The following is a 25,345-nucleotide window of genomic DNA, read 5'->3' on the forward strand; positions in this document are numbered from 1 at the left end:
ATAACAACAGAGCAACTAATCTAATTAGCACAAGCAATACATTATTGCATCCATCACACATAATGACACAATTAATCAAAAGACTCTCAACATTGGAAATTTGAAAAGGCTGTGTCACTGTTCTTTAGGAATATCTAATTTAATGATAAGGTAATTTACTTCCTTTATATCTTCAGACCTATTGTCTTAATGCTCTGTAATTGCAATAAAGCAAAAGAGCAACTGTCTGCTAAGTTGATATGATATTAATTGACTACATGGATTAAAGCCCCAATAAATCTTACACAGCCTAAAGAACAAGACTGTCTAACATTTATTGGCAAATACTGTAACTCAAGTTTAATTGAGATTTCAATTTGCATCTGTTTGGTGAAATGCAGACACAAAGCCCAAATTAAAATTCTACTTACCTGAAGAATGTGAAGCATTTTGTAAAACATTTTGAGTCAAGATTTAAGCATTTATTCTGTCGACCTGCTAAGTTGTCTCCTGTCTTTGGATAATTGTTAAAAACATAGTGATTCTCATTTTCCTCAAGGTGACATCAAGTCATAATTAGAATGTTTAACTGCCACAAGGATTAAATAGTAATAATGACAATTCTAAAAAAAGATGATGCTTAACCAGACCAGCACATCCCTTGACGTGTTTTTTACACTTCCCATAAAAGAAGTCAAATATGGTTATTGAGGTGCTATGAAAGCAGGGCAAGTGCGTTTTGGAATGAGAGGAAAATGCAAGTTCCTACAATAAATGCAACGTTGTATTGGCTTGGAAAAAGCGAAGGCTCTTGTTCAAGGTGAAGACAAGTTTGTCACAGACTGACCTTTCGTTTTTTCTTCTGAATCTTCTTCCTCTTGTTCTGGCGCTGTCCCAGGTTCTGGTCATTCTCCTGGTCCGAGATGTCGTGCAGTCTGGTCCTCCGGTGCTGATAGCTCAGCTCCTGGGGCACTTCGCTGGGTTTCTTCTTGTGGAGGGTCCTGGGCTGTCTCTCCAGGCGCTCCTGAGGTTTCAGAGCAACGTCCTTCTGAACAAGAACAAACACAGTTCCAGATTAGTGGTGATATTGTACTTTTTTTACAGCACAGTGAAGTTTTACACCTCACATTACTAAAAGGAGTCCATGTACCGTATACCTCCACTGTGATGTAATGACAAAGTACAATCTCTGTAATAAGAAACCTGTGGTCCCTTTACCTACCTACTCACTTATGAGGGTTAAATATTATTTTTGTACAAAATAAATAGGGCACTATGGAACCACTCCAGATAATCAAATTAGATTTGCAATTTCTTTTTGCAGGTTATACAGCACAAACGATAAGATTTCAAATGTTCTTTGTGACAATTCACCAGATTAATAAAATGACAAAAGGTAAGAACTCATAGGGAAAGAACAAACATGAATCAAATTTGACTTTGTGACAACTTTACCTAGAAGGGACAGCAGTTCTGGATTCTCTTTCACAATAAAGTTATGCACATGGAGCTGATTATTTAGAGTCTCGTACGAATGAACTAAAAATACTGGATTCATAATACTAAACGTATTTACAGTAAAACTGTTCAAAGGTTTGCACTCTTCATAAAGGTCCTACTAAAAATATTAAGACTAATAAATAATTTATGGTATATGAAACCCTGATTAAGGCTGTTCAAAATTTCATCTTTTGTAACTACCTGTTGGACATAATCTTTCAAGGCCAGGTGTTAGATGTTGTTGCATGCATTAAGGGGTCTCAAAAGAAAATGAGCAACTGCAAATGGAATTAATTTACTGTAAAAATGGCCCCAGCTGAAAGACAGGAAGCTCATACAATGTACTGTATGCATTGAAGCACACCACAAAAATCACCATTAAAAATCTCAAAGGTTGGTGTAAAATTATCATGGCTTGGTTAAGAGCAGTCTGATCCTCTGTTTATGCTAAGAACTGACAGTGATTAAAGTGGTTTCTTATATTTTCTTTAGTCTGCCCAGTTTTTGACAAATTGTCTTATTCCACTCACTAAATCATTAAATGCCAGAAACCACAAATATGCACCTTCAGAATGATGTATCCCACACTATGAATGGCCAGCTCTCTATGGCACAGTTTTGTTTCTGAGGAGATTTTCTTTTTCCATGGCATTAAAGTGGCAATCTGTTTTGTCTGTCCATTGCTCTGCCTGTGCATTTTCTTATAAATAGGTCTCACTTGGCGTTTCCTTATGTGTATGTAAAGTCCTTGCTACTGAAACAGAGTCCTCAACACAAACTAGAAAAGGACAAATTGATTCAAACAATTGGAAATCAATAGTAATGCTGAGGTAAAGTATAATTTAAATCAGCCTGAAAGATAACTTACTGAGAGGTGGTCTAATTTACAAATCTTGATGGACATTTCATTTCCAGACACTTCATGTTTGCTGTGCCATTGGTGGAATTGGCTTGGAAAAAATATTCTATAATTGTTCTACTAACTTATAGCCAGTCTCACTACAATAGCTATAATCTAAAAATAAAAATATCTAAATACTTAAGTTTGCTTTGATTTTTGTTCCAGAATTCATTTCTCTCTGTAATCTCTTGTTCGTACCAATTAATTAATCACTATTTTATTTTACATCTTATCCTACAAAAAAACCCTGCAGTATCCTAGTTCAGTTTAAGTTCTTTTTTTATTTGTGAGACTGTGTATTGCTTATTCCTTTCATTTGCTTAAATAAACAGTTTTGTTTGTTTTCTCTTCATCCTGCGTTGCAAGTTCAATTTGTAGGCTGAAATTGTTAAAGTCCAATGTAGCTCTGACCTATTTCCAAGACTGTCAACTTTAGCATGGGTCTGGCTTTGCAGATTGTGCATGACAGAGCTTTCCCCGACAGACCTTGTTAATTTTCACTAACAACAATTCATACTGATGCCCAGGGAACAGAGTTAAACTACCGTCCAAACAGACACTTTAGTTCAGCTCGAGACACATTCAACTTAGAAGCAGAAAATCCTGTTTTACATGCAATAAGAATAACTAGGACAACAGCAAAGTCAGACTTATAAAAACAATGACATCAAAACAACACTGACCTAACAAGAAAAAAAAATGCAATATTCCTATAGCAATCGCATCTCACAATGTGTCAGAAGGCATCTAGATTTGTTCAAGGAAACTAAATAAGGGAATTCCTGAGCAAGACAGAAGAAAGTGATTAAAGAGGAGCCCACAAAACACCCAAGTGTTCTGAACAGAGAGCTCAGGGGTTTTTGTTTTTCAGGGCACCAGGCGAGAAGCATATAAAATCGATAAAAGATGTTATCAAGACTGAGGTTCCAGGGATGTTTATTGCCCATGCTCAAAAACAAACAGTGTTGGGAGGAGAGAGTGTAACAGCAGTGCAGAATGTTTCAGCAGTTAATGTTACCTTTTACAGTCCTTGTTTTTTTAAGAGGTAAATAATGAGCAAATGGAAATCTGTTCCCTAATGTCACAGTGACTTTGTTTCCCACATTTAATGCAGGAGCAAACGTAGTATTTCTTAAGTTCTTGACAGGAGCTCTATTTAGTTTTTCTCAAAACAATGCAGCCTGAAAATGTAATGCTCCTGAAGGTTCTTCCTCTTAAGTAGAGCAGAGGTTAACAGTTGAGAAGTTTTTTCAACTCATTTACTCAAATTTTGTGTGTTTAAAATGACCTTATTTTGTTGGTTGGCACTTGAAAAACAATACATCTAAAACCTTCAGAAAAGCCATTACTGTACAATTCACAGCCTCTATACGTCCACCGTATCCTTTAAAGGGGAAATCTAAACTAGATTGAATGGCTAAAATAAAGCGACATTCTACCACAGAGTTATAGTAACGTTGCTCAAATAACCCAAAGTTTGTTTACAGCTCACATACAAGGCATTATTGGTTTATAACTGTTTATCTGGGCAATACCCTGAAGGCAAATTAATGCAAATATTTCCTGATTTTTTCTCATTTGGCATTAATATAAAGAAACAACAGCAAAGGTACAAAACACACCCAATCAACCCAAACTTTACTCAGGCTACAGTAGGTAGCAGGATAAGGTTACCAAAAGCCTTTGCAAACAGTTAAAACACACAAGACAACTGAAAACAATGTGCAGATCCAATATGTATTGTATAAATTCTGCATTTAGAAATGTTCTTAACATCTCCCAGATTTGAGCCAGTAAAAACTGGTGGGATATCTCTGACCTGAACCTTGTCCTTTTCCATAAAAACATGAAGCATGCAAGACTTGCTCCTAGCATTCCCACTGACCAGAGGCTGGTTTATTTATTTTGTCTATATTAAGCTCCTAACCACTCCATCTTTTTCCACATATCCATCGAATAAATATGGGAGACTGCAACAGCATTTTAAACACAGTACGTCTCTGTACACGGTGTTAATGCACACTAAAAAAGTGGACATTGCAACAAATTAATCAGAGAAATACTTACAGAGCAGAGCTTACATCCATTTAATCATGTCTGCTTGTCGGTGGTCACAGTTGGAAAATGTTCAAAGAAGATCCTTCAGATACAATGGACTAGCTGTATTTTAATCCTATTTGGTTGTGCTCTGCAGAATCTTTTTTTCCCCAATAATTCTTATGTATAACTATAATAATTAACCTCCACTCCACCCAGGCTTGCAAATAAACTTATGATGTTTTGACAAGCTAATGAAAAACACCCTCTCTTTATGTTACGCTTTTTCAGGATTTAAAAGTAAAAAAAAAGTATATGCAAACAGCATGGATCAAAGGACTACTAAACAGACAACCTGAAATATTTTACAAAAACAACTTTGCACAGCAAGGGTAAGATTCATTTTTAATTAATGGAGCGCATTACTTCAATCTTGTTAAATGCAAATTACAAACACTATCATCTGAATTTTTTTATGCGCACAGATAGATACAGTATATATATTCAATATAAAAAATAAAACCACATTCAAATCTTGAACAGCCCTCCTGGCCCAGAGTTGCCCAGGTTCAAAGGCTAGGAGCACATTGAAGACCAGAATCAACAGTCTCCATAAAGAAAATATCTTATGTTGTGATAAAAAGACAAGGCAAGAAATTGGGGCTTTCCTCACTACAATGAAGCTGAAAAATCTCAATGACTGAAACATACAATGCATTATCTAGCTTTATCATTTCTAAGTGAAGACATCTTATACTTTTCTGAATAACAATCTAAATTCACTTCCTCACCACCCACCCCACTTGCAATCTCTCTTCCACAAATGCATTGGATTCCATCTGTCATCGGCTCTGCCAAATCACTGTAAGAAGGCTGAGCGTTTTAAAGCTGAATAAAAACCACAATCCTATTCGTTCCATACCGTCGACTTGCCGTGTGTCTTCATCTCCCAAGCAAAAATCTCACAGTCAAAGGCAGACAGGAACATATTGCTCCTGCTCTCTGCTGCCAAGGTTCAAAGACACCCACGTCACTCTCTCGAGTCTTAACTAAGGAGCTGATAAGTACAAATTCTTTGCCGACAATGCAAATGTCAGCAGAACACAGTGCAGAAAATGGCCTGAGGTGGAGAGTGGAGAAGTTGCAAGGTTCTTGAATATCAGTCAATGGGCTGGAGTTGCTTTTTTGAAAGTAATTTATGTTAATAGTCGAAGATAACACCTTCCACTTTATTCCACCGCAGGGATTTCGTACAGCTGGCTCTCGAATCGTTTTACTGATTGCTATTTGATGACTCAAATATATAGATTTTCAAATTGAAGCCAAAAGAATGCTCTCAGATAGGCAAACTGGTTCCGCTTTCCAATGAGCATTGTTAAATGACAATTTTGAGACATGATTCTATATGTTACTTTCTCCTCGTCTCCTCAATAGGTAGTTTTGCAAGTACTTGGCATACTTAAAAATATTTTCTTCTTTGAACTAACTCAAGCCCTTTTCAACCATAAAGAAATAAATACTGCCTATAGGCCTGTTAAACTACAATTTCTAAAGGATTATTTCACTGTAATGTTTACCCATATCTGCTGCTGATGAGCCATAATTCAGACCATGTCACAACACAATCATTCAAAACAGATAAGAAGCCTAAAGCATACAAAATTCCAAATGCCTGAAATGTCCACAGCAGCCAGGAAATCCTCAATGAACAAAAACTCGCTTGTTTTATTTGTCTTAGCTCAAATCAGACCAAACGGTCAAATTCACACCCAAGAATCCCAAGCTGAGCCCGGGATTCCTCTAGCTTGTGGCTTATCACAGAAGATAAACGCACTGTGCTGAAACAAACAAGTAAAACATCACAGGCTTTCCTGTATGATGATATCTGAACTGTGACTGTCGACTGTTCGAGAGCAAATCTAATGTGATATAATTCTTGTCCCAGAGCAAAGCAGAACCACTATTCGAGATGTGTACCAGAGATAAATGAAATGAGATTCCATCTGTTTTCTTTTTTTTCACTCCCTTATCTCTTGTCCCAAGTGCGGCACATTCAGCCCTTTGTAATCCCACTCTGTAGCGATGTGTGGACTGTAGATCTTATCGAGGCATAGAGCAGCCAAAGACCCCATCAAAAAAAGGATGCTACTCAAATGGAACATATTTAGAACAAATAGGGAAAGTGAAAAGCTTTCATTCCTATGTCACTATCCATATTTCTTAAGGCAAATTTTCAAATACTTCGCAACATGTACAAGCAACTGCAGACTAATTAAGGTTTTATCAGCCTCCAGCTAATGTATATCTGGTTTACTAATTGTATCTTCTGTAAATGAGTAGGAGAGCAAAACATAAATGTAACTATAGCATGTATACAGTATGTGGTTCCCTGACGAAAACTGTAAGGAATTTTGCTTTTACAGAACCACTCATAGAGCAGGGTTAACCTTTCTCAGATGCTTGCAGGGAAGAGTTTGCACGCCACCTTTGACTGCAATTCTGAAAAACATGTCTTGCCTGTGAAGGAAAAGTTAGCTAGTCAGGAACCATCTGTTGAAGTCAGGTTTCCTTAATTAGAGGAGCCCCTAATCTAATTTACAATCCTAATCAATGATAAAGTTCCCATTGGAATTCTAAAAATATTGCGGCAAAACGCGTTCAATGCTCAAAGAATAAAAATAATACATTCTGACATCCCATTTCTAGGAATTTGAAAAAAATGGAAAAGTTAAAAACTGAAATGTCTTAAGCCGTAAGGCCTAATTACAGTAGATTGATGCTGTACAAATTCTAATATTTGAGATTGCTCCCAATTCACTAACACTTTATGTTCACAGGTCTAATTACAGTGTGAACTCCCGCCTCTTGCATGTTTGTTACTGTATTTTATTTTATAGATTACAAGAATCTGCCATCCCTCAGTTTTAGATAATATTATGAAATGCTCACAACATTTCCAATTGTAAATTGATTGTGAAGCCTGCTCAGTACCAATGCAGATGGCCAATGTGGAAACCATTTCATTTCAAGATTCGACACGTTTGTTATTCAAAAGACCCTGGTTAGGACTCAAGCTCCAGATAATTATCATTAATTTGTAACTTAAGGGCAAACTTCTAAGAGAGGGCTCTCAAAGAAAAGCTTTTGTGGTACTAAGAGGCTAAATCGTTTATCTAAATCAACATTCCTCTAGACAAAGTAATTAATTAGTCTATGGAAAGAAAAAGCCCTCATACTTTATACCGAAAATGAGGTTGTTTAATTCTGTCACCATTAATGTGTCAGTCTGCAAAACCTGATACAAAGGGCAAGGTTACATGTTTCTCCTATAAAATTTAATAGTCTACCTGTTTATCCTTTCAGGGCGTATTCAGAACAGAAACTAGGTACACAAAATAAAATGGAGTGTCTACACAAAACACAAGAGAAAAATAAAGAATATTCTTATAGCAAGCTGTGAGAATAATTCAGTTTGCTATCACCACAAGTTTTTGTAAAGCTACATGTACATTTGTAAAATTTCCTGTATAATACGAACCGGTATATTAGTTGGAAAATCTTAACCTTCGTCCCATGCAGGTAAAGTTACATTACTGTACATGTCACCTTTGCTTTCTTTTCCAAAGTCACTATTTATGTGTATCATGTGGGACTTTTAAATAGACTCGAGTATTCTACTGAAAAATCAATGCCTCTCTTCTGCAGAAACGACATTGTTCTTTATGGCGCTATCGCCAAGGTTTCATTTCTGAAAGCATCAAAGACAACTCTGAAGCAGGACTGCAGTTCAAGCATCTTCACATACACTACTTCTATCAGATTCAGACATAATAATTCCATGCATTTATATAGGATCTCAGAGCGCTTCACTTACAGGAGGGTACCCATTTCATCTACCACTGAAGTGCAGTCCCATGAGACAGCCGGTTAAAAATTACTTCACCAATCAAATTAAGAGCAAAGTTTTATGTAGGCCAGATTGGACAAGCTCAGAGTGAAATTTAGCCGGGACACCAGTATTCACACCCCTGCTGTTTAAGAAAAAGTGCCATAGGATCTTTATTGGTCAAGCAGCACTACTGACACTAGCTTCAACTGTAGCTGACTGTAAGTGTAGCTGTAGCTGACACTACAGCTTCAACCTGTACAGCTCCCACAGCACAGTATCACTAGTTACCATAGCACTAGTTACCCTTGTGCTTCCTACACCCTCTCTAGCCTGATACCTACAATCTGTCATTAGCACTGCACCACTTGATATCATGTTTTGAAAGATGCTTTGGTAGAAGATATCCACGGACTATAAATCTTAGTTCAATAATGCGGTTCAGTAATAAAAATGGATATGTCAGGCTCCTGAGTGACTCATCCATTAGGAGCAACGGCTAAGCACACTAGTCCAGATGACATTACTTCAAGTCCAGGCTGACTGTGACCAAAATCCCCCAGGTAGCTGATCAAAAGTCAGCCACTTCCCATAGTGAATTCCTGGAGAGGAATTACTAGAGCCTTTCTGGGATAGTGGGGGAAATCGTTCTTTGCTCTTTTGGTAGGGTAGAGGATATGAAAGCCTCCCAAAGCTTGTCCTTTCAGCAGAGAGATCCCCCTCACAACCTTCTTCTTAACTTTAAAAACCTTAATAACCTTCGCTGCTAACCAGAACTGCCCCTGCATGTTCAGTCCCTTTGTTTCCAGTGACTTCATTCTGTTAGCACATACTGTATAGAGTTCCATTTCACACTTAACCAAATAAATACAGCATTCAGTGCATTTCTGCATTTCTCTCTTTTTGCGCAAATATTTATCACTTCCTTATCAGCCAGGAAACCTGAAATTCCAAGTTTAACATATATTGTTTAAATGCATCTTGGGTCGAGCTGCTAAAAGCGTGCTTGATATAAAATCAGTGCTACTCAGCTCCTTTGCCTTCCTCCCTCAATGACATATGACATTTCTTATGGGATTCAATGGCTAAGGCACTTGTGTTCAACAGGCGTGGTTGCTTAGCAACAAGGTACAGAGACCAGATTATTACACTACAGTGATGAAGTGAGTATATTAGGTTCACATTTAAAATCCAAACCTTACGAAATACATTTTAATTGAAACTTTCAAGACCACACCTGTTACTGCTGTAAGGCAATGAAATAATGTATTCTACTCCTAGAAGTGTTACTCGGACTGCCCTGAAAAATGCTACCTATCACTTAAATTAAAAATTAATGAATTAACTAATGTACTGCAAACAGAGGTCAAACTGGCAAATCATATTGCATTGGAAGGGAGAATAAAAATTGAGATACTTGAGAACAAACAATAAATGGCAGCAAGTTAATGTAGTAGATATGAAAATTATCTAAAAAACCACAATCATAGTGTGTGCTGGTTTGGGCTTTTTACTGAATTGGCTAATCCGCTTGGAGTCACTGTGACTAAATTGTTTTTCTTTGCCCATTCATATTAATAATTTGCAAAAGAAATTAAAACAAGGACCCTGAAATCCACATCATGGCCAAGAGGGAAAATAAAACCAAACTGCTTCTTGCGTAGACTGTATTTGTGAAATATTAATAAGGACAACTAATAAAATCATTAAGCACAGTTTGAAACAGTGTGCAGAACAGCAACCAATAAAATAATAATGAGCCATTTGCACACAATGGCTGAAATCGCATCAGTTACACAAGTATCTCCTATCTCTACACAACCATCTCCTGTCTCTGTTTATAACATTTAAGAGGTTCATTACAACAACTGCAGAAATGTGTAGGCTTGTTGCTACTAGTATACTCAAACCAATGTTACCGTTTTTGAAGTACAGTATGAGCATTGCGTTTTTGCTTCATATTTTTTTCTTGACATAAAATATAAAGTATACCCATAATTTTGTAAAATAGTACGGTGCATTAAACTTTAACAAGTCATGACTGTGGTTAATTACAAAGCAAATGATACAGAGCAAATATTTAATGCCATTTTAAAACAGATCGATGCCTTACAATTAAACTGCAGCTGGTGGCCACATACTTCATTAACAATCTGAAGATGACTCAAAGCCGACTATAAGGCCAAGGGTATGTACTGTACTGTTCTGTGCCCATCTCTGCAGAAAGATGCTTCAAGACATGAAAACAACGAAGTCATGAAAGACAAAGCAAACTAACTACTTAATTTATACCCAAGTACTGCAGGTCACCTGGCTTTAATCTTGCACTGTGCTAGGCATCTAACCCACAATTTCTCTCCCTGGTTTAAATAAGTACTGCTTTTGTGTTTATGCCCTCCCTTGAGATACTAAAACCAAGACTTAGTCTTTTTTCTCCGCTATGAGGTTTTTCAAGTTACAGATAATTTCAGTTAAATAAAGCAAAACTATTTGCTTCTTACAAAGTCAGATCATTTAAAGTGACTTTGTCATTTCATAGAGGACACACAGTCATTAAGAACTAAGCATGGACTCATTTCTCAGGCATATTACTAATTTAAGACCTTCTTTTACTGAACAGCCTGTGGCTTGACTGCCACTCTTTGTTCCGTACTTCTGTATAAAAGTTTTAACACCGGATATTAAAAATATATTTATGCTCATTCATATGTCGGTTTGCAGTTGTCTACTGTTTTTTCACAGTTGTTAAAACAGAGGAAAGGATGCTTTTCGGGGTGTTGCCTATAAGTGAGCTAAGGAGATATTTTGCAAGAACTGTAGTAACATTTTCTGATGGCTACAATGCAATGCCACAGGTCCAAAACTCCCTTTGGAGTACTCCCAATCTCTCGTTGTGAAACGTGACTGAGATGACAAGTTCATGTACCTCTGTGTGTCATGTACCTCTGAGATTACAACAATACAAATAAAAACAGTGTACAGGATGCTGTCAGGCTTAATTACAGTTCTTCAAAAAGGACTGGGTATGAAATTCGGTTGACTTTTTTCACTTTCCATTTTTCTCTGACTTGGGATGTGACAGATTGACGAGAAATGATTAAAGCATTGATTACACTGAAGAGTTAGAATCTTGAAAAATGAATGATGAGCTGAGACAATTTGTATTTCACAAGCCTTATCTAAAGTATTTGTTTCTTGGCTTTGATCTCTGATGCGAATTCATTTACATGTCTGAAATTCATCATTTTAAAAAATGGCTGAAAGACAGCTGTTCAATAGGCTCTTGCTACAGTATAACCCTCCCTCTGGGCTGAAAGTCACAAACCCTATTTATAGACACTAAGGCCTTAAAGCTAACACTGAAATGTGAACCTCCAATCTGCCCTCAGTGCTAATTAGAAGCAAGGTGAGAAAATATCATGTATGAAAGAAGCAAATAAACATTATTGCTTGAACTTAGAGTGCCATCATACCACACTTCCTAAAAAAACACATGAATACATTCATTTAAGGATTATTTTGTGTTTGTCTTCACTGCAGGTGGAAGGGCTTTTGCATTTCTAACTGGATGAAATAAAATAAGGATTTCATCCTAGAAAGTAGTACAATATTGTAGTATTGTAGTATATATAAGGTTTGCCAACATAAATATTTTAATAAGGAAAAGTTATTGTGAGAAATTAATTAATCCTGTTTGAAAACCCAGATGCTTTTCTGGCTGTTGCAGAAATCAGTAAATATGACTGATGACTATGATAGTAAACATTGGCTGTAATTGTAGGATTACATTGAAATTCTAAACTCTAGTCAACACACCCTTTTGCGTAGAAGTAACAAAACATTATACAAAGAAAAACAGCTCTACATCACTGCATGTACATCATACCTGAATTTACAGTATCTCACATTTAGAAAATGAATCTGATCAGAATCGTTTCAAGTGCTCAAAATGTTTTAAACACCATTTAATAAAATTTCATTACAGACATTTACACGAAAGTTATTATGAGTTACTGTCATTTCTGTAAAAGTCTTTAAGACATACTACCTCCCATAGTTTATAACAAATATTTCACATTCTGACAAGGCAACTCAATGCAACCCAAAAAAATAAAATAAAATCGTAAACCTATTGCTTCTTACTACTTCATCCATGGCAACAGCTTTACTGTGAAACACAACGATGTAAAGACTCCTGATGGAAACATTTGTGAACATGAGCTAACAGGTAGAAGAAGACCCATCAGTTACAGTATACAAACATATATAAATCCCATCATTATTCTTATTTGTGATCTCAGATGTTTTGAGGTTTAGCAGCACAAGTTTGTGAAGTCCTTGGCGTGTTCGGCATAGTAACAAATCTTTGAGAGCTTTACAAGCCTAGGAAGAGCCCTGCCAGTTGAAATCACAATAAAAAGCTGCGCTGAGCTGTACACCATTTATGTCATTTCTAATAAGCGGGAAAGACGTCTGATGAACTCAGCACTACATGGAGTGTAAAAAAAGCATACTGCAAAACTTTTTTACAGAATATATCATTCTACAAAGTGCACAAACATCACATCACTTTAAAGTAGAAGACTGCGCCAAGTTCATTTCTACCAAAGGTTCTTGCTTCACAGACAGGCAAGTAGAAATGTTAGGTGGACCACCTGTAAAAAATACAGTCTTGCATTATTTATTATTCTATTCAGTATGCATTTTCAAAAATGCTTGTTTAAATGATGGTGGGCAGATAAAACTCTGTCAAAGTTAAACCTAGGGAGATTTGAAGAGCAGAAATACTAACTTTCTGTACCTGTGTGCTGGTGTCACGATCCCCCGAAGATGAGCTGATAGCTTAAATCACCCCTCATCAGAAAATATTCTATGTTATGTCAGAACATTAATAGAGTAAAATGACATTTTTTGTAAAAAAAATGGATTTCTGCAGCTTCTAAAAATACGAGTGTCTTTTAAGCAGCGTAAAATTGTGCATTGGAATTTAAAGCCATATATCAAGAGCTGAAAACTGAAAAGAGGAAGATTTATAGCAGTATCTAACAGGGAATTCACAAGCCTTTCATTTCATGTCATCAAAAGAGAAATCATAAAAGAGGCTATTAAGAACATTTTTAGTACTCTTGGGTACAGACTGACGGTTAGCATTTTACTTGCAGTTAATTGAGACCCCTGTTGTTGAGAATAGGGACTGAAAACTGAGTTTACATCAGATTTTTTTCAAAATACTTGTACGTTTACATCTGAGGTCCTAATTCCAACAAAGCCTAAAAGAATCTGCCATCTAATTACACAAGGTGCAATATAAATGAAGCCACCGTGACAATGAACTTGGAAAGACTTGGAAGGAAAATGAAGGCACATATATTTTGTACGGCTGCACATTTCAAGCTACAGTACAATTCTGATTCAGCTTCTCCAAAAACATTTACAAGGAATAACCTGATTATTGCTAGTACAGGCTGATTGCATTTTTAAAAAAAAGAGTCTATTTACCCCTGCCTATGTATCACTGATGTCTTTTTGTCAGACGTAATGAAGGCTCGATTTTTGCAAGGTCGTTGTGCGCAGGCACCCACCACTGATTGCTTCCCATTGAAAGAAAAACCTGTGTACAGAAATGGCAGAAATCACCCATGGAGTGTACTGAACCCCCCCCACCCCCAAAAGCACCACGATGTTATTATGCCCTTGATTACCCATTTACTGACTTCCAATTAAGCAAGTAAGAACTTCCTCAAGAAGCATCAGACCATAGAAGAGAGAAAAAAACATGAATTGAGATACAACTCTTGAGTTTTTAAAAAGCACTAATCGTTGCAAATTCTTCTGCTGGAGCATAATTGATTTATATAAGGGATGTGGTTTGACTAATTAAACTCTTCCCAAGCCTTTTCCTTATAAAAGGTTTTTTTTTTTAAGTACCTGCGACCTGCGACACGTGTGTTTCAGTTACATTAACACACACTTTTTTCAAAATGTTTAGACATTTCCGGGAGCCCCAACCCTAAATAGGATGATACAGCCAAACTTTCATTTGAAGAGCAATAAGCTTCTGTCTTATATTTTTTAAAGTCTTATCCACCCTTTGGGTGAAAACAGAAAACAACACGTCATTAAAAACAGCTATCCGGGTCTCTCATGTTACGGAATAATGACCCAAAATGCTAAAATGGCAAGGCTTAACCTTTCGGATGTCAAAATGTGTTCTCGTCAAGTTTACCAATTAAACAGACATTTTAAAGATCCCCTCTCCTGAGTCCACAGCAATTATTGCATATCACAGCTACAAGAATGCCAGCACACGGCAGAGTGATCCACAAATCACTAATTGGCACCTTCTGTTGGGGAATGGTTATTTCTTTTCTTTCATTTTTTCCTGAACTAAAATTGGACTGAAAGCGTCTTTCCCAGATACAAGTAGGTAAAGCTGAGTGTCTCTCATCACCAAACACTCTGAACCTTTCAGCCCTTCAAAGGCAGAAAAATAAGGGATGGCAGTGTTTACTTGTTACCTCAGTTGTACTTGTACAATACTTGATATCATTACGACATTACCACTACAATCACTTTCCATGACTATGAATAGTACAAATGTAATACATTCCAATATAAACACAGGCTCAGTCTAAAGCCTGTGAATTGGTCATCATTTAAAGGTCATCAAGGCAGCAAAGACAAAAAAAGGTACTGTATAAAGAAGTAAGAGGGGATTAAATGGCAACAAAGGCGAAGGACTTATGTCGAGTGCAATCCTTGAACTGATAGCGCAATGAGAGGCATCACCAGCCTTGTACTGAGACTGAGGTTAGAGATAAGTCCAGCCCTCAAAAAAACAAGGCTATACTATATTAGCTGTCAGTCACAATGAATGACAAGCTGGATAAAGCCAAGCAATTGAGAGTTAATTAAAAACCGATGAAGCAAACTGAAGCTTTATAATCGGAAGCCACTGCAACGCAGATGTTTTTGTCTCCCCGCAAAGCTGAATGACAAATTGTTTACAGTTATGAAAGGTGAGAATTTGCTTAAGCCGGCGAAGAGCTTTGCCAATCACCCGGCAGACTGGCCTCTCGCATTATCTGGAACTCTGCCTAGAAGTACGGAGAATGATCAAAATTAAGACGCCATTTAGCATTTAATCAAAATCCTACTTTAAATGCAAATTTTTCCAGCACTGGCTATTAAAGCTCTCGCCAAGGGCGGCACATCACTCTGTGTTACTAATGCCCCACACACATACAGTAGAGTTCACTAATCTGATCTCCCTGCAGCAGCACTCTCTTAATTCACAGGACAGAAGTACAAAAGAAAATACCTTTGTATAATACCTTATCGCCACCTGACTGCATCTTCACTCCCACTCCAATAAAACTCCCAGCCTTCCAAAGCTAGACTGGCCCAAGTCTTTGTTGCCCTATCCTGGGTGAATATATAAAGATCCAGAGAAGGCCTTGAGGTTAATTCTCTATTTGCACTCTTAGCAGCACACTGTGAACCAAATAGGAACTAACCTATTATCTGGTCAGTTAATCCAGCTAACAGTCTGAACCATTTTAACATTTCTGTCTATTGTACACATCTTAATCATTGCCACTGCCAGTTAGTGGTCACTTCTTAGTTTATTTGCTCTTTTCAGCTGCTTGTTCTTGATTGCTTAATTGACTTATAGCTAATTAAGCAGCTGTTGTCTTCGTACACCACTTTGTTTCACAGGAGGGAATGACCATCCTGGGAGCAAGTGGAGTGGAGAGCAGGAAGGAGTGTGGAGCATGCTGTTTAATGATCTTCCAGTAATGTTTAAACAACTGGAGGAGGTGCTGGTGTTTAAGCTAAATTAAGGCACAAAACAGTAACATGATACTTGACTCAGCAACATGAGCTCCTGCTCACAGGACTTCTCTCTCTTCTTTTATATTATGATCTGTGTAATATATATTTGATATATTTTGGAAATATGTACTGTAAGAAATATATGCATTTTTTAGAAAGAATTCTATGAACTACTGTATGTATTCTGTAACTAAGTTACAACTTTGCTACATTTAATATAACTTTTAAAAAACATTTTTTTTTCCTCTCTGCTTTTATTCCAGTCACCCAAATACACAGAATAAGCTGTGGGGCTGTTACATAAAGTTAAAAAGACAGTTAAAGTACATTAACAAATTTCACAGCCTGTCTATATCTACCGAAACGTTACACACTACAATATCATATGGTGCCTTGTCGTCTCTAACCCCAGTACAGAAAGTAAACAAATCATGTCAGTAAGGGACAGTCTGTCGATTGCTTCACAGAAATAAGAGAACAAGACCTGCGAGGCATGGGTTAAGACCGGCTGGGTGTGTGCTTCACTTAAAAACAATTAACGCAAGTTCGAATGTACTAAAGGAGTGGATACATGATATGCTCTTTCATGTATTGACATACAGCGTACAGTATATCTCTAGATGGACACAAGACTCTCCGAGCACCTGCAGGAACTTATATACGAGTCAAATGCAGGTGCATTTTTGTCTGCTGGATTTTGCCCTGGATCTGTAGCGCAAGAACCCGTACTGCCATTCCTTGATCTCAAAAGTTCTTCCCAGCCTGGCCACAAGAAGAAACCAGGAATGCAGAGGCGGAAGGCATCATTAAGTGATTTACGTCTTAACGGAAAGTTCAATTAATTCAATTAATTCAATCTTTAAGAACATCTATAAACAGCGGTTGTCTACCAAAATACAAACCTAACCTAAACGTGCAAATTGCTAGCTTTCACCAAGGAAAGCAAGTAAAATTCTATTACTCTGCATTCATAAACTATGAGAATGATACCCCCTTCTGGATGCCATTAGCTTAAATTGACTATAATTAGCATTATTTTCAGAACAGACAAGGGGTATCATTAGAAAACCTCAAAAGCATAATTATGTGCTGAAAAGACAGACTTAAAAATTCTTAACACCAGCTCACCCTCTCTTAATTTGGTAAGATGGCATAGAAAAAAGCCCAGAAAAGTGGTTGGCGGAGCAAGTGCATTCACTATTATTAGGACACTGTAGCCGAGAACGAGGAAGCAGACTGTAAGTGGAGGGTTACGAATAAGGAGCAGAAACTCCATTTCTGGTAGCATGGGATTGTGGAGGGTCAGCTTGCTGGAAAGGGCCATGATCCCTTGCCTAAAAGAAAAGCTGAGCCACTGACAGAAGAGGATTGCACTCTTAATGTATTGGAACAGTTTGATCCGGAGTCGGAATCAGACAGAAATGCCATATATTGCAGAACATGGCCTTTAATAAATCATACATGCTCTAAGATCCTTAAAGGTTAGTCTTCTAGGACATGTCTCACTTTGCCCTTTATCTCCATGCATTTCCAAATGAAACATTATACAATGTCAGTTCAATAAGTACTACGAGCCCTGTTAAGGTCAACTGTTTTGAACTTTAATTAACAAGCTGTTCCATTATGCTCCTCTGCGTCTCGCCCCATTTTTTTAAGTCACCTGTTTCCCATGCCAATGTCTAAAAGAAAAATAGGAAGCATACATGGGAGACAATGAAAAATGTCTGAAACCTAATGCAAGAGGTATAAATTATTTATATGCTTCGTCTTCAGTTTTAATGGCAGTATTCTTACAGTTTTACAATACCTGTACATTGGACAAGCTAAAATTGCAGAACAATAATCATAAAGGATATAAGACATATAGTACCTAACATCTGTAGGTACAGTCGCATAAAATGATGAACAAATTAAAGGTATTAGCTTTAAGAAAAGGCTTATCTAACCCAAGTAAATGACACACAAAATGTTTTAACAGTGTAATTTCTTAGATGCCTAATTATAATTATAAACCCAATCAAAAACATGCAACTCTAACAAATTAATTAGTTCACATCTGGAAAATGAAGGCATTACTGGTGCTGCAGGTTTATGCTAACCTTTGTAAAATGCTTCAATGTTCTGGCACGTATTCAAGTAGAATATCTCTACTAGACACCTCTGCATTCCAGTTCCAGATGAAACTACCACAGAGACAGACTACATTGGCACATACCAAATCTAGAAGAATTACTAAATCTTTTTGTGCAAAGATTAAATGCCCAGTAAAATGATTGTAAAAAGGGCTGAATGCTTTCCAACTTGTAATGTTTTATGCACATGTCTAACAGCCCCTCTACAGCAGTGATTAAAGCAGTAATTAATTTAGACACTCACATGTGCTGTACAGCACATATACTGATGTGTCAAGTGAATTATAGACAGATAATGCATGTGAAATTACCTGAAATCAACAAGTACAATCAAAGGACTAAAACTTTTCAATTATGAAACCTTAAAAGGCAAGGGTAACGGGAAGAATTACTTTAACTCCTAGAAATGACTAACAGAACTGGCAATGATGAATCCTGACAGATTGAACCATCTGTGTAATACAGGAATCAATGATCTTAGACAACAAGTACTGTAATATTGAATCAGTTAAATTAGTTCCTTTTCAATTATAACTCCTAATGAAACATTACAGATGAGGAAAATATAATTAAGCCTTACCCACTCTTCTCATTCCTTATTATAAGGCAAATACCCCACTCAGTGCTGTTGATCAGGCAAATACATTATTTTGACAGACATCCTCTGACATCAGCTGAGCATGTGCCAAGAAAAACTCCAGAATTCCTAAATGAGAACCTGGCTTCATGCAACTGGGATCACCTGCTGTCTGCGGCACAGTCAGTCTAGTATTGATCGTGCTGCTGACAGGAAGAATAGAAGAAGGAAAACAAACTTTGCACAGCACTTAAGGCGTTCCACAGGTCTGTGATGCCTAAGGTTTTAAATATAACACATATTCTTTACAAGATCAGTGAGAGGCACGCAGTCAGGCAGATTTTCCTAGCTCTGCCTGAAGGAAACTATCATCATCTAGCAGCGAAAGGAGACAAGGAGCCTCAGGTTCTCCCTGTAGTTCTCTGCACCTCCGGAGCAGCCTTGAGCATCTACAGTACCAATCAGCTAAATCAACATCATAGGAAGGGGGTGTGCCAATAACACAAAAGGGCTCATCATTACGGACGACAAACATAGTTTAATATATCAGCCAGGCTCAAGAATAAGCAAATGCCGATTGCCTTCTTTTTAAATCAAGACCATACCTGAAAAAGTACAGACCACAAGACCGCAGACCGAGAAGTTCTACCCTGCTGCTTAACAGTGATTTTGAAAATATTACTATTTTGTGGTGATCCTAAATACTGCACTTAAGGAAAATGAAGCCACAGGAAGCCAAGTGTTTTTAATCAATATTAACTCAGGATTAGTTTGTTAGGATGTATTAAATCCCAGGAGCAGTCAGTAACCCCTTTCTTTTTTGGTAAAACGTAAATTCCAAAACTTAAACAGAAGGCTGGGAAACTATTGCAGCACACAACATGCAAAGAGCCTGCACTGTAAAGGTTCTTAACACATTTTTCACTCCGTTCCTAGTCTGTTTTTTAAAAACAGGCCCTATGTTTTCAAAACGTTTTTAAAAGGCTCTATGTTTTTACCACATTTTTATCCCTTCATTTTTCTTTCTGAGGCCAAAACAAGCACATTTGGACACTGTAATGCTGTGTATTTAAAAATTATTTATTTTAAATGGACCAAACGTTATTTTCTGAAAGATCTCCAAGATTGTGCATTTCAACAGAGTTTACACACGCACACATCTGTATACTGACCTTCCCTGAAATTACAGCCCAAACAAAAAAATCAAGGCAGACCTCTTTTTATACCGGGAGATAGAGAGGTTTAAGCTGCAGACATTAAGGAACATGTCACTTCTTTTTTGGAGGGGTGGTGGACTGTGATATCTTTTGCAGGGCTCTCCTACAGAGGCTTGCCTTCAGTTGTCACTGCTGGCAGTCCCAGCTCTCCCCTGCGGCACACAAGCTCCTTTTCGAATGCCAATCTTCACAGGCTCTCTTGACAGACATCTTGTCTGCTAAGAGCCAGCAGCTACATCACCCTGCAACTCACAACTGCCAGCCCTCTGTACCTAAGCAGGTGTGAGCCTGGTCAGTATCTGGATAGGAGACTTCCAGGAAAAAACTGAGGTTTCTGCTGGAAGTGGTGTTAGTGAGACCAGTAAGGGGCGCTCACCCTGTGAGTATAAATGCCCCCAGCATAGTGACAGGGACACGATACTGTAAAAAGGTGCCGTCCTTTGGATGAGATGTAAAACTGAGGTCCTGACCCTCTATGGTCGTTAAAAATCCCAGGGTATTTTTCAAAAAGACTAGGGGTGTTAACTCTGGTTCCCTGGCCAAATGTCCCCCTGGCCTTTACCAATCATGGCCTCCTAATAATCCCCATCTATGAAGTGGCTTCATCACTCTGGTCTCCTCCCCACTGAGAGCTGGTTTGTGGGGAGCGTACTGGTGCATCATCCAGGTGGGGCTGCACACTGGTGCTGGTGGAGGGGATCCCCATTTCCTGTAAAGAGCTTTGAGTGGAATTTCCAGAAAAGCGCTATATACTGTAAGTGTTAGGAATTATTATTATTCCTCCACTCCATCCTGCCGGATAGTAAAGTGCAGTCCTGTTCTTGAAACGCTTCTACAAAACTATTTGTGTGACAGATCCATTTCTATTTTATACTGGGCTGGAGGAATGAACTTTCTCCATGTGTTTTGCCTACAACATCAATATCTTCTCTCACCTACACTACTGCGTGGGCAATACAGTTGTAATTTTTCTCCGTACAGAAAAAATAAAAATCTATGCAAATGATACCTCATATAATTGAGGTACAAACACTTGTATCTTAAAAACTAAAGACAACATAAATTTGATGCCAAAAATATTTAAACAGATTGCAATGACCTGTTATTAAAGGTTTATCAAAAAATTTAAGATTCCTTCACCTACCATGAAAGGTTTATTACATTTAAAATATTTAATATAATATTAAATATTATTACTAATTTTAATGTTAATTATTCTTCTTCTCCTTTAAGATATGAGAAATCATTAAAATTCTTATTAGAGCTGATTCATCATTTCTCCAAACCCATTTAAAGTACTTTACACCACATTTTCCTTTTAAGCTCCTATGGGAATAGAAGAAGACATTAACAACAACATTTGGGTCACACCTCCCTGTCATACAGCAGTACGTTTAGGCAGACAGCTTATAACACACAAAAACAAAGAGAAATGACTGAAATGGTCTTCAAATCCCAAGCATGAAGAAGCACTAAGAAAATGTGGCAGGCATGCAGTCTGATGTATAACTAATGTGAAATTGCTGCTCTCTCTAGGGGTTCTATTATAATGTATAAATACTGTGATGTCAACTAGAATAAGCTTGTATGATGCAGAATTTACATCCTTAAAATCTCACATTATTGACCTGTTTTTAAATTGAGGAGTGACTGCTTTTCCACATGCTGTACATGCCAATATAGCACTTAATTCACTTGCAGATGCACCCACACTATCCAAACAAAGTTAATTGGTTGACTTGTGCCTTTCGACTCACAGAAAATTCCCAACACTTAGACTGCACAGGATGTGATTACCAACATGTCTACACATCCTGACAGGAGCTCTGGCGTTAAAAAAAAAAAACTTCAAATCCTGAGTGGACACAGCAGCTGTCAGGCACAATCAGGGCCCCTAGTTTGCCAGGATCTCATCTGTAAGACAATTTGCACATTCCTCCACAAAACCGCCAGCAAATGTGTGAATATAAAACCCAGTAATACATCGTCACCACGGGCCACGGTTCATTTTAATCTCTCGTGTATAGTCATGTGTATTTTGAGAGAAATTCTTTTTAGAAAGGCATTGCTATAGTAAAGCACACCTTGACAATGGAATTACACAATAATATTTGAGATTAAAGTTTTCGTACTGAGCAGCCTAAAACAATTCACAAATTGTTCAAACAGATGCAGATATTTCACAATTATCTGTAAAAATTCCTCTCCATTCAAAATTTTCAACAGTGCAATGTTGTATAGTAATGTAATACTATATACGCAATGCTGTTGAAAAAAAAATCTTGTTGTTCGATTGGTTTTAGGATGTTACTGATTAGAAAGAGCGGAGTTCTACACAGCTGCAAGTTTTGAACCTCATACTTCTTCTAACCAACTATAACTGTCTCCACTACCGTAACCATACAGTAGCACTGTTCAACTGAGGTCACAGTCATCTAATGAAGCACTGGAAATGTTTTTGTCAAGCTATGAAGGAAATGTAAACAGTAAAAAAACACCCAGTAGTTACTACAAATTGCAGAACAAGTATGAAGATGGTTTCTGGGAATCACATGTTTATTTGTTATTCCTGGATAGCCTTTAAACATCTGTTTTTTTCAGCTAAAAAGAATCCATGTAATGCTTCAGCAATTTCTAAACTTGTCCTATAAAAGGATGGTTTCTGCCCTACAAGGCATTTGCAATAATCCAATAATATCATATGTACACAGAATGCTGTGCCCTTTTACTGTCACATAGTCAAACTAGGACACATACTTCCAATCAAAAAAAAAAAATCAATCCCAACAGGTGCCCCATCAAGGATGAGTAAGAAATAAAATGAACGTATCCGATTCCGGTTGAAGAGAAAAAATGGATGTATCTGATTCCTGTTGAAAAGAAAGGCATCATGCAGTGCTGTGGCATGCCTTTTCAATGTACTCCACTCCTTTCTACTTGGCACCTCTCCCAGGCAGTGCAAAGTACAGTAAGGACCACTCTTTCAGTTTACATAGTCTGACTCCAGTGACACTCTTTCTTCTTCTCCACAGCTGCAGCTGAACTGAACTAGAGCTGGGGCTGATGTGCTGATAAAGCCCCAGCACAGATCAGTCAGCAATGCAGAGCTCTGTGAAATGTTAAAGAATGCAATAAAGACTTCAGAGCTGGCCCCAGGCATGCAGAGAAAAAGGCTGATATCCGGCAATTTGAATGCACAGCAATCTGAACTGAGTGACTGGCTATCTTGGAAAATTACTTGTATCTTGTGTTGAACAGCTAAGATTTTGCAGTTTGCACAAAATCGGTCTTGGAAGCTTGGAAATATGACAAAAAACTAACAAGACTGATTTTGCCCCAAGTCCAAAGGTTAAAGGTTAAAGCAGACTAAAGATTAAGAAGCACATGTGAGCTCCAGACTAAGAGTGCTACACATTCTCACATCATGTTTACAGGCATGGCTTTGTGTTCTTCTGGGAGTACTATAACACAATTCAAGAGCACCCATCAATGTAGTCTTTCCCATTGCAAAAGCACAGCTGATGATTTATATTGTATTATTTTGTTCTTTAACATGCATTGTTTTGCATAAAATCTTCAGCACTATGGAAATTTCTTTAGCAAGTGTCCTCATAGTTCTCCTTTGGTACTATTTATTCAAGCATTATGTTACATGAGTTACAGTCTCATCCAGGATGCAAAATCTTGTGTGGACTAATTTAAAAAATTGTGGACAGATTTATACATTCATGGATCTACATGCAAACAATTATGTATGTATAAATATACATCTATTCATACATATTCTCTCTACATATATACTGCAAAAATGTTCAAGTTTTCCACAAAGAATCAGCCTGTACTTCAAATTATCATGACAAAATTACTGACATCACTAATGCAAAACTGCACCATCCAGCAGTATTTTCTTCTCCATTTGTAATTGCTCTTGCTAAAAAACAAGCAAGCAAACGGAAAGCATTCATCTAGAAAAAGTACTAAAAAAGTCGTCTTTGTTTGCTACTAATATTAAGCCTTACTGACAGCCAAATGAAAAAAGAAGAATCCAGTCAAGACGAAGGGACGCTGCAATAAATCACCGATTTAGCTCAAAAAATGTAAAAAATTTAGGAGCTGCTCTCTTGTATGGATTGCCTGACAAACGACTGTTCTCGTCTTGAATACGCATTCACACTCAAACCCTGCAGCAGACGCAAATGATCAAACCTTACAAGATCTTAAACCATGAATTAGGATTCAGGATAAAGGCAGAAGAAAAAAAAAACTAAGAGTAAAATACCAGCTACTAAAACTTCCTAGACTACTATGCCTCCAACTTACTAATGGCATTCTCATGGCAAAGATGTAGACTGAAGAACTCCTACTGCATATCAAGTGCAGCCTGCTGGAGCTTCTGTAGCTGCAGTAAGTCGGCCGCTAGAGAGGCTTCTGATTAAAAACAGAGCTTTTTCACTGCAGCTCTCCTGAATGTAATCCCATGAAACTGCCGGAGACTCTACTGTTTTCATATGCTGGTCGTGGTCTTCCCCATCCCTAGATGTCTTACAGTTCCCGTACCATAAATTTTACTACAAATGGAAATGCACATACTACCCTCTGCATTTCTCCAACCACATGTATGGCTCATTAATCACAGATGCTCCGCAAATGTATATGTTTTTACTTTGTGGTACAAAAACTGTTAGCATGTAATATACCACATTTTAAATAATAAAAATGAGTAGACCTGATCCTTTCAATCCTCTTTGACAAAAACACATACTGCATGCGGAAATGTTGTAGTGTGGGCAGAGTTAAGTGAGGCCTTTTATCATGTGGAAGCTTAGAAACAGAACAACATCCAGTTGGATCTCTAGACATTTAGTTTCTAGTTTATTTTCTGTGATTGTTTTTTTTCTATTTTCTATTGCAGTTTTAGGTATTCTATTCCAATGCACGAAGGAAATGCAATATTCAGATCTGAAGGTTCTAATCAAGTATTTTCAACATTGATGTAAAATATTTTAACAAAAATACAAATGAATGAATTCTTAAAAATGTTTAATTTCAGTATGAATCATGAAAATACACCTAAACGAAAGCATCACAGACAAAGTTAACATCAGCTGTGATCTTCCAGGGCATTAACACAATCCTGGCTGTATTGATACACAGACCTGAGTAGCCTCAGAATAAAGTGCAGTATTTTGCCAATCTTTCTATACAGCTGCAGCTACTGTAGCTGGCAAAAGTCATAGATGTCTCTTGTTGCATTGTAGCATTGGTGAGCTGGTCATGTGA

The 25,345-nt window shown here is 37.4% G+C and overlaps 1 protein-coding gene across 12 annotated transcripts in view; it reads right to left on the bottom strand.

The window, feature by feature from the left end:
- The window catches only part of auts2a (activator of transcription and developmental regulator AUTS2 a), a 320,347-nt gene that overhangs the window by 252,434 nt on the left and 42,568 nt on the right, over nt 1-25,345 (bottom strand). For 11 of the 12 annotated variants that reach the window (XM_088616432.1, XM_088616431.1, XM_088616425.1 and 8 more), the window contains one exon: nt 827-1,027. In XM_088616432.1, coding sequence (XP_088472558.1) covers nt 827-1,027 — 201 coding nt within the window. The remainder of the gene's footprint in view (nt 1-826; nt 1,028-25,345) is intronic. The other variant, XM_088616426.1, reaches the window with a different exon arrangement.

This window comes from Lepisosteus platostomus, chromosome 22 (genome assembly GCF_059453375.1).
Source record: "Lepisosteus platostomus isolate fLepPlt1 chromosome 22, fLepPlt1.hap1, whole genome shotgun sequence".
Lineage (NCBI taxonomy): Eukaryota > Metazoa > Chordata > Actinopteri > Semionotiformes > Lepisosteidae > Lepisosteus > Lepisosteus platostomus.